At 51.9% G+C, this 16,503-nt stretch overlaps 2 protein-coding genes across 6 annotated transcripts in view; one reads left to right on the top strand and one right to left on the bottom strand.

The window, feature by feature from the left end:
- The window catches only part of WNT5B (Wnt family member 5B), a 97,870-nt gene extending 83,670 nt beyond the window's left edge, over positions 1 to 14,200 (bottom strand). Inside the window, exon 1 of one of the 3 annotated variants that reach the window (XM_070620371.1) lies at positions 14,021 to 14,200. The gene's annotated coding sequence lies outside the window, so the exon portion shown is untranslated. Of the gene's footprint in view, positions 1 to 13,429; positions 13,861 to 14,020 lie in introns of those variants that run through there. The other 2 variants (XM_070620367.1, XM_070620369.1) reach the window with 2 other exon arrangements.
- A 16-nt stretch (positions 14,201 to 14,216) lies between these two features.
- LOC103555812 (collagen alpha-1(I) chain-like) lies at positions 14,217 to 16,503 on the top strand. Of its 3 annotated transcripts, none has more exons than XM_070620372.1 (3): positions 14,217 to 14,919; positions 15,044 to 15,277; positions 16,155 to 16,503. In XM_070620372.1, exons 1-2 carry the CDS (start codon positions 14,217 to 14,219, stop codon positions 15,088 to 15,090), a joined length of 750 nt encoding a protein of 249 aa, XP_070476473.1. In that variant the 3' UTR covers positions 15,091 to 15,277; positions 16,155 to 16,503. The 3 variants fall into 3 exon arrangements, 1 of the variants encoding a protein (XP_070476473.1); XR_011540231.1 differs by having other exon boundaries at positions 14,625 to 14,919; positions 15,044 to 15,336; XR_546055.2 differs by having other exon boundaries at positions 14,648 to 14,919; positions 15,044 to 15,380.

Consider the following 16,503-nt stretch of genomic DNA (forward strand, 5'->3'; position numbering starts at 1 on the left):
AAATAAATAGGAAAAAGCTGAGAAAAAAAGTCAGGTGACTGTGAAGAGGTACTCCAAATAGACTGATTGGTGAAGGATGCATACAGTTGTCTCTAGAGCAATCACACACACACACGCAAAGCAGGGGAGGGGAGAAACAGGAAACAAACAGCAACATGGTAATCTTTAACCAAACCATATGAAAAATTACATTACAGTACATTAAATGAGGGGCCAGCTTGGTGGCTCAGTGGTTAAGTTCACACACTTGGCTTCAGTGGCCCAGAGATCGCCAGTTCAGATCCCAGGTATGGACCTATGCACCGCTTATCAAGCCATGCTGTGGCAGGCGTCCCACATATAAAGTAGAGGAAGATGGGCATGAATGTTAGCTCAGGGCCAGTCTTCCTCAGCAAAAAAAGAGGATGATTGGCAGCAGATGTTAGGTCAGGGCTAATCTTCCTCAAAAAAAAAAAGAAAAAATTACATTAAACAATCAAAAGCTAGCGTCACCAAGTAAGAAATACCAACATCATGACCCTCCGATATGATGCATTGAGAAGGGCACATCCCTTCTGTAGTGCTCCTGCCAGGAATGCACAACCACAACGGAAATAAGAAAACATCAGACAAGCCCAAACTGAGGGAGAAACATTCCATAAACGTACACATCAAAAGTGTCAAAGTCACAAAAGAGGAAGCGTCGTTGACTGGAGGAGACTAAGGAGAAACAACAACTAAATTCAATGTGAGATACTGGATTGGATTTGGGACTAGAAAAAAGACATCAGGGTTGGTGCCAGCCCGTGGCTGAGTGGTTAAGTTCACGTGCTCTGCTGCAGCAGCCCAGGGTTTCCCCAGTTCAAATCCTGGGTGTGGACATGGCACCATTCATCAGGCCATGCTGAGGCGGCATCCCACACAGCACAACCAGAAGGACCCACAACTAAGAATATACAGCTATGTACTGGGGGGCTTTGGGGAAAAAAAGGAAAAAAATAAAATCTTTAAAAAAAAAAAAAGACATCAGGGAAAAATTGGTGAAACTGGAATAAGATCTGTGAATTACTTAATAATACGGTAACAATGTTAATTTCTTGTTGATAATTGTACTATGGTTATGTAAAATGTTAACATTAGGGGAAACTAAGTGAAGAGTATACAGGAATTCTCAAAACTATTTTTGCAACATTTTTGTAAGTCTAAATGTAAATAGACTAAACATCCCAATTAAAAGACAGAGATTGTCATATTAACAAAAATCTAGAATAACCCAAATGTTCATCCAAAGTGAATAAACAAACTATAGCATATTCATTTAATGGTATACTATTCAGCAATAAAAAGGGATAAAGTGCTAATACCTCAACAACATGGAAAAATCTCACAGATGTTATGCTGAGCAAAAGAAGCCAGACACCAAAGACCTGAAAGAAAAAAACAGAGAATTCTAGTATGATTCTATTTATGTGAAATTCTAGAACAGGAAAAACTAATCTAGAATAACATAAATCAGATCAGTGGTTGCCTGAGGCAGGGGTGGGCAGAGGGCATGTAGAGATTATAAAGGGACCAGGGGACTTTATGGAGAAGGAGAAATAGCACCTTCACTGGGACGGTGGTCTCACGGCTATGTATATTTGTCCAAATGTATTGCCTGTACGCTTACAGTGTATGGATTTTATTGTATGCAAATTATACTTCAATAAAGTTGATTAAAAAGAAAAAGTAAGCAGCATTCGCAACATTCAGCTGTGGTGACACAGGGCAGCATGTGAAGAAACAGGGCAGAAGGTACGAAGCTTATGAGTTTTGACGCTGCTAAGACTTTCCCTAACCCCCAAATGCAAACAGATCGTGGAAGCAAGTGGATGACACTTTTTCAGAAGCAGACGTCCCAGGCTTTAAAGCATGAAAAGAAGATGCCGCTTAAGACTCTTCCTCAGCGCATGGAATGGTAACAATACACTGCAACAATCTCACTTGAAAGAAAATATTTAAAAGCTGCCGGGTAAGGTTTTCACCAGGATTCTCTTGATTTGGTTACAGTACAACAAACTATGTATCTGAAAATGCAATGTTATTGAGGTCAGATTACACGCTTGTGTAGCTTATTAACGCCATGCTTAAGTATGAAAATAACACCAGCTCTAGCTCTTCTCTTCTTTCCAGACATAGCCAAGCTTTTGATTATGTCAGCAGAACCAGTCGCTGGCAGTTGCACAACAGCATTTTTTGTGGTTGTTTAGAAGCATAATTAGAGTGAACATCTACCAAAGCTTTCTAAGTGCACAGCCCTGCTAAGTGCTCTCCATGCATTTCGTTTAATCCTCACCATGGCCCATTAAGGATTTTAACAGATGAGAAACTGAGGTCAAGAGAGTTTGGATAACTTGCTCAAGGTTACCTCTTGCAGTGGTCACACTGCTGGTGAGTTTTGGGACCAGAATTGAGCCAGCACCCATTGGGCTGCAGAAGTTGATTTCTTAAGCACTGTGCCTAAGAGATTAGACTTACTCTTTCGTGATAAAGATATTTGTGTTAACATCAATGAGATTTTATCAGAAATACTCTCCAATGCCAAGGCAGGGACATAGGAAAATATGAAAAGAGGGAAAAAAAGCTTGTACTGTAGAGGTATAGGATGTAACTTCTTTTTGACCCTTTGGGATACTGTTTCACCTCACCAGACAAGCTTCTACAAGGTTTTTAAAGACTCTGTCCTGGAAATCGAGACATAAGGAGACAAGTGCCAGGTATGAATCACTGTGGAGTCACCTGGGGCTGTGTTTTGTGAGTGGATTTAAAAAGTCTCTGGGTCACATTTCCAGTCTGCTCAGCGTCTTACACTGGGTATAAACCACGTTCATACACACCATCTCAATCCTACAATAACTCTGTGAGATAGGTGGGGGACGTTGTGAACCCATTTACAAATGAGGAAAGGGAGACTTGTCCAAGGTATCTTTTGCCCTAGATCCCTGGGACACAGGGGCAGTAATCCCAGACTTCTGGTTCACAGGTGACTGCAGGGAGGTGAGCATCCTGGAGCATCAGGGTACAGGGTCCGTGGGACATCTGGTCTTTGTCTAGAATTTCTTATCTCAATATTAACTCTGAGTCAATAGATGTTCATCAGGAAGGTGACAGTATAAATGCTCTATTTGGTAAAAGAACAGAAGCACTATTCCAAGGGAACACCAGGCAGACACCAGGAAATGACAACAGGTCATCTTAGCAAACAGTGACCAATGACATTACCTTATCTCACCAAATCTAAGAAGCTACTGATTCGAAAACGCACCATTATTTTACACCTCTAAGAAAGAGAAGTACTCCCAGTTAAACCACGACACATTGATTTTAAGATGCATCCTGATCTCTGATATGTTACAATGTGTCTTAGTATTGATGAAATACGGTAATTCAAGACCAGCTTTCTCCAACTGGGGATTATAAGCTTCTTAGAAGTCACTACATAAGTAATTTATCAATATTATTGAGTGGCAACAATGCTCATTGCTGGCACTGTCAGGGGGCAGTGAGGGACAAAGATCACTTCTGCCATCCAGGAACCCACCTTCAAGGAAAATTCCAAGAGCCCAGAGCTACCGAGCTCTCAACAGCTCTTTGGTAAAAGTGGCCGTCACAGAAGTGAATTTCAGGTCTCCTTTGTCTCCTCAGTGTCAGAACAAACCAAATTCTAAAACACTCAACTCTTCTGGACCAAACTCTGAGCAGGTATTTGGAGCATCTAGGTGACAATGTCTTGACACTTTCATTTTTTTCAATAAAGAAGGGAACTACTATGTGTCAGGAATTGCCCTAATTCACATAAATTATCATACTGAATTCTCGCAATAACTTATGAGTAGGACATTACTATCCCTGTTTAGAAGATGAAGAACTGGGAACTCAGAAAAGCTAAACAGTTGGGGGAGGTCAATCAGGTTGTGAATGGCTGGGTCAAGATTCAAACCCAAGTCCACTTGCCCCCAAAGGCCATGTGCTTCCACTGGACAGGCGACTAAGTATGGAAAACAAAAGCTTTTTTTAAAAGCTTGAAAATCGCTACTAGACTAAACTGAAGTCTGGGAGGCTGATATACCATGTAAACAACTCCACAGTAAATAACGAAAGCCTTCCTGCTACAGGACCCCTCCCTCAATTTGGGAACCAGTTTAATGAGGAGGATGGCCATTCACCTCTCTAAGGAGATGCCTAGCTGCATGTGGTGACTGAGCTAAGATCCACTGGAGAAGGCAGTTTACCCAGCCAGGAAGCTAGCAGTGAAGATAAGATGTGAACACAAATAACTCCAACGTAAGACAAGATGTGAAAAGGGCCATCATAATGAATGTCCTCTGAAACGGCACAGCCCCTCGGGGAGCCAACTCCCAGCCACAGAGAGATGGCTTCTGACAGAGGTGATCAGGGAGGTGGGACCTGAGCTGTACTTTGAAGAACAGGCAGGTACGAGGAGGAAGAGAAGGAAAGGGGAGGGGTCCCGAGAGGAGCACGTGGCAGGAGCAAACAGTCGGTGGGAAGCAGGGCTTCTCGTCTGGCCGCAAGGCAGGGAAGCAGGAGGAGAGACAGGCAGGCGAGGGCAAGATTTTGAAGGGTGTTGAACACCAGAGTGAAGATATTTTATGACTTCAGCAGAGAAATGAGGAGTCACTCAAGAATTTGAGTAAGAGAGGGACCTGGAGCAGCAGCATGATCACGCTGGGAGCCAGGGCGGCGATGCCTTGTGGGAAGCGGACCAGGGACAGAAGCTGGAGAGAAAGCGGCAGCCACAATTCACATCTGATGCAGAAGGGCTCACACTCAGGCTGTAGCACAGACACAGAACGCAAAATGGAAAATAATTCCTAAGGATTGAGGAGAAATGGAAAATAAAGAAAGATTGTCAGGAAAAAAACAGAGACACTTTAGAACAGTGTTCCTCAACCAGCGGCAATTTTGCCCCCCATGGGACACGTGGCAATGTCTAGTGACATTTTTGGTTGTCATCACTGGGAGGCGGGTGCTACCGGCATCTAGTGGGTAGAGGTCAGGGATGCTGCTAAACATCCTACAATGCACAGGACAGGCCTCCTCAACATAGATCTACCAGGTCCAAAACAATCAATAGTACCGAGGTTTGGAGACGGTTTTAGAACCACAAGGAAACAAAAGTGGTAAAGACGTTACACTCACCGTGCAGCTCATGAGCCAAAGAAACCACTGGGCCTGGCTCTGCACAGAGACGACTGCTCCACCAGGAAACAAGCACACACGTGTTCATCCCTTCCTTTAACCTACACTTTTGTGCACCTGCTACTGGCCAGGCCCTGTGGGCACTGAAGATAAGAGCATTGCCACCCAGAAGGGAGACAAGCACGTAAGAAACCTACACGTCTGAAAATACATATGTCCTTGTACAGATATGTGTCAAAAAGACTGAAAAGCGATATGCTGAAATGTTATCGATTAACTTGGAATTCTCATTTTTATTTTTCTTCATGAAAAATGAATGAAAATACGAATGACTTGAGAAAATGAAAAAAATTCAATGTTCTTCAGTGAACATGTTTTAACTTAATCAGTTATAACAAACAGAGCTATGTCCTAGGACCACGTATCCTTACCAGCTGCCCCTCTGGGACCTGGCTAGGGGAAGAGGAGAAAGACAAGGAGCTACAGACCAGAGGAAGTACTACCCCCTCGAGGTCAGACTTGTCCGGGCCAACACGAGGACCCCTGTCATCCACTCATTTAATTCCTTCACCCACTATGTGCAGGCACTGTCCCTGTGCTCCAGATACAACAGTGAACAGACAGCCGGCCCTGCCCTTGCGGTGCTGCCGTTCTAGTAAGAGGAAGCAGACAAGATATAAAGATACAAATGTTCAGTGGAGAACTCTGGAGAAAAATAAAGCAGAGAAGGGGCCTCAGAAATGGGTGGAAGGATTGCAATTTACATAGGGAAGTCACAGAAGACCTTGTTGGGGTGACATTTGATGAAAGGTCTGAGTGGGGAGCATGGAGAGGAGGGAAGGGCAGAAGGAAGAACCAGGTGCAAAGCGCACAGCAGAAGCCTGCCTGGTGGGCTCACAGACAGCAAGGAGGCCAGTCTGCTGGAGCGAAGGGAGGGGAAAGACGAGGTCACAGAGGGGAGCGGGGGTCAGATCCCTCAGGCTACTAAGCCACTGTGAGGTCACAGAGGGGAGTCGGGGTCAGATCCCTCAGGCTACTAAGCCACTGTGAGGACACTACCTTTTTCCTGCACGAGACGGAAGGCCGTCGGAGGACCCTGAGGAGAAGAGTGACATGATGTGACAAGTTTCACTAGGCTCACTGCAGCCAACAAAGCCAAGGACACCAGTTAGGGGGCTATTACTACAATCTGGGGGAGGTGCTGGTGGAACGAGCCAGGAGGAGAGGGGTGAGGAGGTGGGAAGTGGTCAGGAGTCTGGGTATCTTCTGAAATTAGACTTGGCAAGATTCACTGACACACTGGATGTGGGCAGCGAGAGAAAGAAAGAAATCAAGAATGACTCCAAGATTTATGGCATGAGCAACTAGGAGGAGATGGCGAAGGCTGTGCAAAGAGCAGGTTTAAGAGAAAAGGTCAGAAGGTCAGGTTGGGATGCCTTTTAGATCTCCTAGAGAAGATGCTGCGTAAGCAACTGGATACACCAGTCTGAAGGTCAAGGAAAGGAACAGGCAAGAGATGAAAACGTGAGATTTGTAAGAGCGCAGATGGTATTTACAGCCATCAAAGTGTATAAATAGGAGAGAAGAGGTCAAAGGAGAGAAAGAAAATCAGGAAAGCTGCTATCAGTAAGGGAGAAAGGAAACTAGAAGAAGGAGGTGCCCTGGAAGCCAAATGAAGATCAAGCATCAAAGAGAAGGCAATGATGCGACTGCCCACGGCAAACTCAAGATCTTTTCCTACCAGTTTTTTTCAAATTACACGCAATAAAGCTTTACTGGATACTTGTGCCAAGCAACCAGGGGCCAAAGAGATGAGTTCTAGTAACTTCTAATGGTGCCAGTAGTCTGGAATGACAGTCTGGCAAGGTAGACAACTGAGTGCCTGAGATGCAAGGCACTGGTGATGGGGCACTCACGGAACTCCTAATCCAGTTCTTTCATCATCTCTCAATCTGGTCACACATGGGTGAAAAGAATCCTACTAGTCACACAGCATGGAGGAATGTGCCCGGTCCCCTTGAGCCCACCGAGGACCCAGCCTGTGCATGAGGTCAAGTCAGCACTTCCTCTCGTGGACCCACCACGGGCCTGAACAGCTCCCTCTGGCTTCCCGCTGTTCCGGCATTTCCGCTCTACACTGCAGCCCAAAACCACCGTGATGCGCATGACCACAAGATGGGTCTTAAGCACAGCATACGGGAGAATAAAAGACTTGAGAGGTTTTGGAATACTGCACACTTGCTATTTGTATGTAGTAGAAGTTACCAGAACAAAAGCTACTGAAGGTCAGGAACCTATATATCTCCAGCACCTGGGACGTGCCTGGGCCACGATTTGTTATACGAATAATTCAATGGTTATCGTTGAATTATTATCATTGAATTATATCAGAAAATCATTAAGGATGGCATAATTATTAGACAAAATGGGCCTATTTCTAGCAAGGAAATTACACTTTGCTACAATCACAAAGCGCACTGCCCTGAGATCAACAGTGACACTCATCTACTGAGAGCCTTCTGCGCTCAGGCACTGCTTAGACACTGTTTCAGCTCTGAGGACGCATGGAGAACAAGACAATCATAGGGGGAGCAGACATTTAACAAGGGCTAATAAATAACAAGAGAATTACAGATGGTGATAAGTGCCCTGAAGAAAACAGGGACAGAGAACCAGGGGGCGGGTGGCAATTCTGCACAGCAGGGCCTCTCTGAGAAGCTGAGACCTGAAGGGTGAGGAGGAGCCATGGAGCACGGAGAGGGGCAGGGTGGTCTAAGCAGAGGGAACAGCAGGTGTACAGACCCTGAACGTGCCTGGGCTGTTTATGCAGCATCACGTACACCTACGGGGGCAGGAACTGGGGGTGAGAGACAGTGGTGTGAAATGAGGTTGGACAGGAGGGCAGGAGCCAGGCAATGCAGAGCTCGGTAGACCACAGCGTGGAGTCTGGGTTGTATTATAAGTCGCAGTGGAGGTGAGGAGGGTATTGTCTGAGAAGTGTGAAAACTCCTTGTTAATATCAGGAATGATACATAAAGTCTGTAGGAAACCCCATTTGTAACTCCGTATCTGATACCTCTGCAAGAAACAGCATTCCCTTAGAGAAGCTGGGAGATTAGGTTAGGAGCAGAGCTGGGTCGCCCCTGGGCTTTGGCAAGTTAAAAGACATGATCCAACACCCAAGATGAGACCTCACCTCCATTCTGGAGAAAGGCCTGAGCTCCCCTACAGTCACAATGAAGGTCTTGGACAGCATCAGCTGGGAGAGGTGTTTCAAACGTCTGAGTTGGGATCCCTTGGGGCGGGAACGCTCTCTCGTTTGCCACAGGGAGCTTTCTCTGCTCACTATAGCATTACAAATGCTCCCTCCACCCTCACTCATTTCAGCCATCAGCTTGGTTCCCAGGGATACCTGAGGATGAGACCCTGAAAGTTCTTCCTTCACACAGAGGCTCCACTGCCCTGTCTCACAGTGATGGACAGACCTGGACTAGGGGAAAAGAAAACTCTCAAATCTGATCCTTCCCTTTATATTTAAAGCTTATTTCAGATTTGATTTCACAGAGGTTACCTTTTCAAGAATAAGAAAACACAACATGTCAAGGTTTGGAGTGATTTCCAAATGCAGGGAATCTATCAGCATCTGCCTAGTTAAAACAACAGACTTGTTCGAGATGGGGTCAGCAAGACCCCTTCCTTCTCAGCCAGGACTTGCTCAATCCTCAACCTACAGGACCATATCAGAATCTAACTCTCCCACTAAGAGTATCCCTCTTTCCCTCCCTTCATGACAGCCAACCCTGAACATATCTCCTCTCCTATCTCTGGTCATTCCACAAACTGGGATCCTCTCCTCCCATCGATGTAATGATCAAAATGGCATCTATGCCCGACTGGACACATCATGTTCACGAGAGTCATTTCCTTCGAGAACTGGGGAGCACGTGCTGACAGAAGCCATGGCTGTGCTGCTAATGTCCCATAGAAAGCAGCTCCCATCTTTAAACGCAGAGTCACGGGCAGGAGGCCAAGGAGTTCTAGCTGCCCTGCCATTGGATCCTCATCAGCAGCGCCATAGCAGCTAACACTTCCACAGTCCTGCAAAGGGCAGGGCGTCTAACCCGCCCCACCACCTGCCTCACAGCCACCGTATGAGAGGAGTGTAAAGACACTGTCTCTGTTTTACAAGTGAAGAAACTGAGGCACAGAGAAGTCAGGTAACCTGCCTGCCTAAGATCGCACAGCTGTCTACTCAGTGCTAGGACTCACACCCAGGTAGTCTGACTCCAAAGCCCTCGCCGCCATTGTCTTAGCTTCCTACAGCCTCCTGTCTCAAGGAATATCCTGACAGTAGAATCTAGAGCACCCCCCCACCCCCGCCAATTCACCAGCTCTGCTCCCGCAGTGTGATATGGCATTTTCTAGTTCTAAACTTATATATAAAATCTCTTTAAAGGTTTAATTACTTTGATTGCAGGTCTTGTACCCCAAAAAAGATCTGTATAAAGTATTTAGTAATTCATCACTCCAATTTTCCCAGGAACAACTTCTCAACGAATACGGATGAGGCATATGACGTTAGCGATGTCTGCGAAGGGACTCAGTGTGCTCCAGCCTCCTCTCCTGCAGCAATGGAGGCCTCCTATCATCTCCGGGTATTCCCGGGGAAGAGAAATGGGTGGGAGTGCACGAACCCTGGTTCAGACGCAGGTGACGCCACAAGCAGGGGTCCAGCAGCAGTAACAGAGCTCAGGGCCGCCCCGACCTCTCCCCGAGCAGGCTCCCTTCTGTGAAAGGAGGCAGAGCGAGACAGCAGGAAACAGGATTACCCTGGCTGGTGTCAGGAAAGCTTTGTGACCATATTTTTCGCTCCCTCAGCAGGACTCAGAGCAAATCCACTGATTGAATATTCCCGATAACTCTCAAGTGAAGTTTAGGGGCTAAAGTTTGTATACCAAGGACTTTAATCCACTGCCTTTTTAAACTTAAGCCCAGCTATCGTTTCCCAGGCCTCGGGGAAAGGAAGCTGCAGAGTAGAGAGGACTGGAAACCCTAAGGATGGACGCTGGGTGCCTCCCCGAGAAACTCAGGGACCAACCCTGAAGTCGCCGGAAGCTGGAGACAGACGCTCGCCGTCACCCTCGGGATGCCGACTAACCACAGAGGCCCCTGCCAGGCCGGAGCCCAAAGCCAGGAGCACAACCTGAGCCTCCTGCGCGACCACAAACCCTGCCTGGAAGATCGCGACTTGTGAAACAGTGACTTTGTGAGAGCAGCTGGGCCGGCCGCCCCTCTGGGCACGCACCGCCTCTGACTGGCTGCTTCCCCGCCCCCCGGCCTGGTCCACAGCAGAGGGATTTCCAAAAGTGAACTAGCTAGAGCTGTTTAAAACGACCGAATGTTAGAGCTGGAAGGGGCCCCCAGGACACTGTGATCCAACGCCCCCACTTTACAGAAGAGGCAACTGAGACTTCAAGAGAAGCTACAATGCGCCCCCTCGAGCCCCCCTAAAATAAACCTCCCCGGCAAAACTTCAAGAAAAGATGGTGATGCAAACAGGACATATAGGCCGGTGGGGTTCTTCGGGGTTTGCAGGTTTGGGGGTGCAAAAAGGAATTTTGAGAAAACACCCCTGTGCCTTTACGGGCTGCACCGCTGCCCGCACTGGACTTGCTCAAAGGGGCTCTGGTCCCAGAGCCCTGGGCTGGGCTGGGCCATGAGTACAGTCAGCATGGGCCCCCAGCACCTTCGGTGGCAGCCTGAGTCTCAGTTTCCTGAAATCTCCATGCTTGGCATTTGGAGCCGTCAGGGGAGTCTCCCCCAGGACACACCAGGTTCCAAACCACCCAGGAGGAAGAGCAGGGAAGACAGCCACAGAGGTGGGGAAGCAGGGAGGAGAAAGACCAACTTTAGCAAGTCTAGAAGAGGATTCATGCAGCACAAGAAGACCAGACTGCAACCACGGGGCAAAGAAGCCGGGAGATGCTGCCGGAGCGCCAGCCAGCGCCCAAGCGGGCTGGGGCCGGAGGGTTAAATTTAGCCAGTAAACAGAGCCCGCGGGGAGAGGGCCTGGTTGGCACAGAGCCACCACCTGCTCCGAGAGCAGCCGGCGCTTCTGCTGAAGGGAAGGTGGGGCCAGACCTCTGCCAAACAGCAGGTCCGATGTCCGTGCTCCACCAACTTGCTGTGGGGGAGTGGGCGCACGCTCCTCAGAGATGGGTAGAAGGGTATTTTTACTTGAAAAGGTGTCTCAGATTACAAACCATCAGGTCTTTTCATCTTTATCACAGTATCTATTCTCATCCTCATTGCTGGTTTTTCTGGACTCTGGATGCAGTTAGAAGATGCTCAGTAGACACCTGCCAAGGGTGTCCTCAGGTGAGGGTGGGGAGCCCCCGTATTCTCTCCCCACAAGGGGATTTTTATGTCTACTGCTGTTCTGAGTCTTGAGAGACCTGACGGAGTTGCAAACACTATAACCAACCACAACCACACAACTCTGAGGGCTGTGTTCAGGTGTGGGGCTGGACCAAACGGGACCTGAAGCCCAGTTTAGACGATTAAGGAGATCAAGGACAGGGAGTTTGAAAAGCAGCTTGGGAGAACAGAGTCAGAAGAGCAACAGGAAAGCATTTGTGGACATACCGGGTTTTATTTCAGAGAAGACAATATCACTTCACGTAAAAACGTCCTCCCTGCTAGAGATGCCAGGCCCCGGCAATCCAGAAACCAGCAGAGCTGTCCTGGAAGTAAGAATTGGAACAGACTAGCCTGCTCCTCTGCCCTCCTTGGAGAAGAGCAAACTAAAAATCTTTCAGCTGCCACCAGAGTGGGAGGAAGTGAAACGCCAGGTGAACAGTCCCCACTTCTTTCTTTTCACAGCTTCTGGGTCCCAGCAAATTTGGCAATATCCCTTTAACTTATACTTTGGGGACGGAAAAAATTTTTCAAAAACGCTTGTTTCAAGTCAGTAAGACACCCCTGGAGATATTACAACCACCAAACGAACTAAAGAGGGGACTGGTTTCAGACACCCCAGGAGACCCCTCATTCACTCACCCTCGCCCACACACTGATGGGAGACATCAGAGCCTGGGGAAGCAGGAAACCTCTGGATGGGAGGGAGCCCGCGAGCTCTTCCCAGGGCTGGCTCCTGCCCCTGGCAGAAGACCCCACAGTGTCACACGCCCTCTGTCTGATTTTCTCTAGGGAAGGAAGGGGAGCTGTTGCTCACGGCTGCCCTGAGGTATTCATCCACACATCATCCCCTTAGGTCCCTTTGCTCCCCGCCTTCACCTCCCACCCTGGTGTCAGCGCCGCCTGAGAGCTGGCTTGAAGGCTGCCTTCTTCCTTGGGCTCCTGGGCTCGGCTTCACCACGCACAGCCCAGGGTACTGCTCCTCGGACAACTGTGCAGTCTCTGGGCACTGCCTTTCCTCGGGAGGGGACACACCCCCTGCTTCTTGCTATTTATAACCGCAAATCCATGTCAAAGAGAGAAGAGACACTATTTTGAAATGGAGGAAAACCACCACTCAGCCTCCACCTCTCACAGGTCGGTGTGTTTGCCAGGACTTGTGTGTGTAAGCCTGGACAGGCATGTGGGCACAAGCTCAGGGCCTGGCGCCCACTCATCCATGCCTCCGATTGGGAGTCTTGCCTTTGATAATCTGAAACAGACAGCAGCAGGAGTGGCTGGATCCAGGAAAGGGTCCTCTGACTTTGCGAGGGTGTGCCCACTGCTCCCAGGGGCCCTACGTTCCCTTAGGGCCAGTCACAAAAGGGGTCACCCTAAGCTTCCACGACAGGGGTGCACAAGTGCTCGTATTTGGCCAGGAGCCTGACTCTGCCCCACTGACCCAGAGTTTCCTGCACCCACACTAATGGCATGGCACAGATGTCCCCTCAGAGCTCCGTCAGGTGGGCACATTCCTTGGCGACTGGAGCAGTTCTGGGGATTGGTAACACGATCCTGTGCTTTCCTCCTCCGGGTACTAGGCTGAAATCTGCCCAGGGTGGTAGTAATTGAAAGCTGGTGCCACCGAGGCCAGGTGGCAAAAGGAGTGAAGGCCGCCTGGGGTGAAAGCGAGAGCAAATCCCCCCCCTCACAGCCAGGCTTGAGCAGCCTGTTTCCCTCTCTGTGAAACGGAACCAATCCTGCTCCAAGCAACTAAATGACCTCTCACAACGACGTGCAGGATGAAAATATCTAGGAAATTGGCTCTGACTAGAGTGCACGGCCAAATACCTACCGAGACTCCACAAGAGGATGGAGAAGGAGGTCCCTTCCCACTTCTCCCAAGACGAGGACGGATGCAGCCTAAGGAGCGGAGGGACAACGAAAGGGACCTCGGGACACCCCTCGGGGCTCTACCTGCTCCGCCGCAGGCAGGAAACCAGGCAGCGAGCTAAGCCCGCTCGGGAAGGGGAAAGGCCTGCGCCTGCAGCGCTCGCCCCAGGCTGGCGGACGCGGGCCGGACCCCGGGCAGAGGGCTCCCGCCGGCCCGGCGGGCGCGGAAGAGGCAGCGAGGAGCTCCGAGGGGCTCGCGCTTCCCGGACAGCCGCGCAGTCCCCGCGCACGCCGCCGGCGGCCGCTCCCAGGCCACCCCCTCGCCGCCACCTGCGGGGACGGAGCGCCCGAGCTGCCGCGGGAGGGCGAGGACGCCGCCTGCCCTTCGCCCCCGGCGGGGGCACCCGACGGCCGCCCGCGGTCTGCAGCGCCGCCCCCGGCCGGCTCCCGGCGCCCCGAGCCGCGCGCACCCTCGTCCCTCCCCGCGCCGCGACCCGAGCGCCCAGGGGACGCCCGCCGGGAGCGCGGGGGGCCGGGCGGGGAGGGCGCTTACCTGGCCGGGTTGCGGCTCGCGCGCTCCTCGGCGGCTCCTCTCGGCGGCGGGGCGGGGGCGGGGGCGGGGGCGGGGGCGCGGGGCGGGGGCCGCTCCTCTCAGCGCGCGGGCCGCTCGGGCCGCCGCGCCGGACTCGGCATCCGCGGCCGGGCGCGCTCCGCTCCGGGGCTCCCGCCGAACCGTCGGCCCGCCCGCGATGCTGGGGCCGCCGCCCGGGGTCCGCGGAGCCCGGCCGGGCGGTCCGGGCCCTCGGGGTCCGCGCTCCCTCGGCGCCGGGAGGGCCCCCTGCCCCGGGCCCGGGACCCCGAGCTCGGCGGGCGGGGCGGGCGCGCTGCGGAGCCCGCGGCCGAGCCGGAGGGAGGCCGCCGCAGACGGTCGTCGCAGGCTGCGCGCCCTGCTCGGAGCGCAGGAGCCGGAGAAGTTTCGGCCCCGAGTCGGCTGCGGGGCGGCGGCGGCGCTCGGAGTGCAGGGCCGGCGCTGGGCGAGAGGCTCCCGGGCTCCCGGGCTCCCCGCCCCCGCCCCGCCTCCGCGCCGCCTCCCCGCCCCCCGGCCGCGCCGGCCCCGCGCTCCGTCCGACCGGCCGCGGGCGCGACACTCCGCCCGAGGGCTCCTCCCGGGCGCTGGGACCGTGACCTCGCACCTGCCCGCCGCCCCGGGGCCCTCGCCCTTCCGCTCGGCCCCTCGGCCCCTCGGCAGAGCGGCCCGGGCCTCGACGCGGGGTGCGGATGGCGAGCCCAGCCCCCTTCCCGGGCCCACCGCCTTCTTCTCCCGGAGCTCGACCTGGTCCTCTGGGACGACCTGTGGGCTCACCCGGCCAGCAGCCCCCTCGGGGCGCCCAGCGCTCCAGGAGGAGCACCTACCCAGGGGTGCGGAGCTGGAGGCGCTGAGAGGGCAGAGAGGTGGGTCAGCAGCTCTTGTATTTCCAGCGAACACTGGCCCGCGCTTGATCCTCCTTTGAACCCCCCAAAGAAGTAGCTTGAGCGAGTATTTCCGCTTTACAAACCCAAGTCATTCCTCTCGTAGGCCTGGACCCTTTCCTGCAGCCCCCGGCGCACAGCCCCTTGGGCTAAGGAGATCTGATGCGGGGTCACGCCAGGAGAGGTGCTTCCAAGTGAGATGTGCGCTGTTGGGGACCTCACAGCACCCCTGGGTGACCTGCCCTGGGAGTTAGCCAAGGTCCCGCTAACTCGAACACCAGCTGCTGCGCCCTGTCCCAGAACCTAGGAACAGCGTGCCGACCGGGAGCAGCCCGCACGTGTGAGGCCTGGCCGCCAACGCCTTTATTTTACACGCTGAAACCCCCATCTCTTCCCTGGGTGCGTGGGAGGTCGTCCTGCTAGAGAAATTACCTTTGAATGTAGTAAGTACAGTGAGGGAAAAACAAAACAAAAAATAGTAATAATGGAAGGCTTTGCCTTTCCTTAATTAGTAACCAGACACGGTGACAGCCTTCCCCTTTCAGTGAGGGAGGGGGCCCCGGGGAGGCTCAGGGAATGAGGGACCAGGAACCCCACACATTCGGTTGGCAATAAGAAGCTATTGTCCTCAGGGTTTTACAATAAGGAAAGTAAGAGCTGTTTTAGCAAATACTCGACTAATTAGAGGGAAAGACTTCCTTGGAATTGTGCCGGCTTAGGCCAGAGGCTCGCGACAGCTGTTCTCACCTCTCTGTGCATGGGGTTTATGAGGCCAGGTCTAGCAACCTAAAATGAGGGGCCTATAACTGCCATGGGGCTTCACCAAGGGGGCTCGTTCAAGGCTGTATCTTTGGGACAGATGGGACGGGGAGGAGAGCCGGCGTACAGCAGGCATGAAAGCTTTGACCCACTTTGTCAAATTACAAATGGGCTCAGTTCCTCTCCTCAGAATAAAGCATCAGTTCCGGGATTTCGGTCTTTGTGGGAGGTCAAGGGAAGGCCTTGTCCAGGAGATCATTCCGGAATGCAACCCGGAAGAATTTGGGGATTCACTTCCTACACACATTTATTGAGCCCTAAACACACAGAGATGACGAAGACCAGCTCCCAGCCTGAGGAAGGGTAAAGTCTGCAGGAGTAGGATAGGGGTAGGGGACAAAATTCTCATTTGGGGCCTAGAATGAGCACAAGAAGGGACGACTCTGCTTGGTCCCCAGCACACGACCCAGGAGAAGAGCAGGTGGCCTCAGCTGAATGTCCCACACCTCGCCCTGCGCTTTGTCCAAGATGAGTCAAAGTTTGTGGCCCAGAGAAGGAAGCTGCAGCGCCCCCGGAAAGGAGCCTGCGGCTGAGTAGCCGGGAAAGCATCTGAATGAGGAGACAGTGGGCCAGATTCCCAAGGGAAGTGGTGCCGCCCCACAGCTCGCGGCACTGGACTGCTGAGGCGGCTCAGCCAGCCCTGGGGCAGCACTGAAGGGAGTGTGGACAGGTCTGGCCCATGTTTTGTCTGTGATTGCTGGGCGGGGTCTCTCGCCTTCTCCCCCAAATAAAACATATCCTGACTTA

This window comes from Equus przewalskii, chromosome 5, assembly GCF_037783145.1.
Source record: "Equus przewalskii isolate Varuska chromosome 5, EquPr2, whole genome shotgun sequence".
NCBI lineage: Eukaryota > Metazoa > Chordata > Mammalia > Perissodactyla > Equidae > Equus > Equus przewalskii.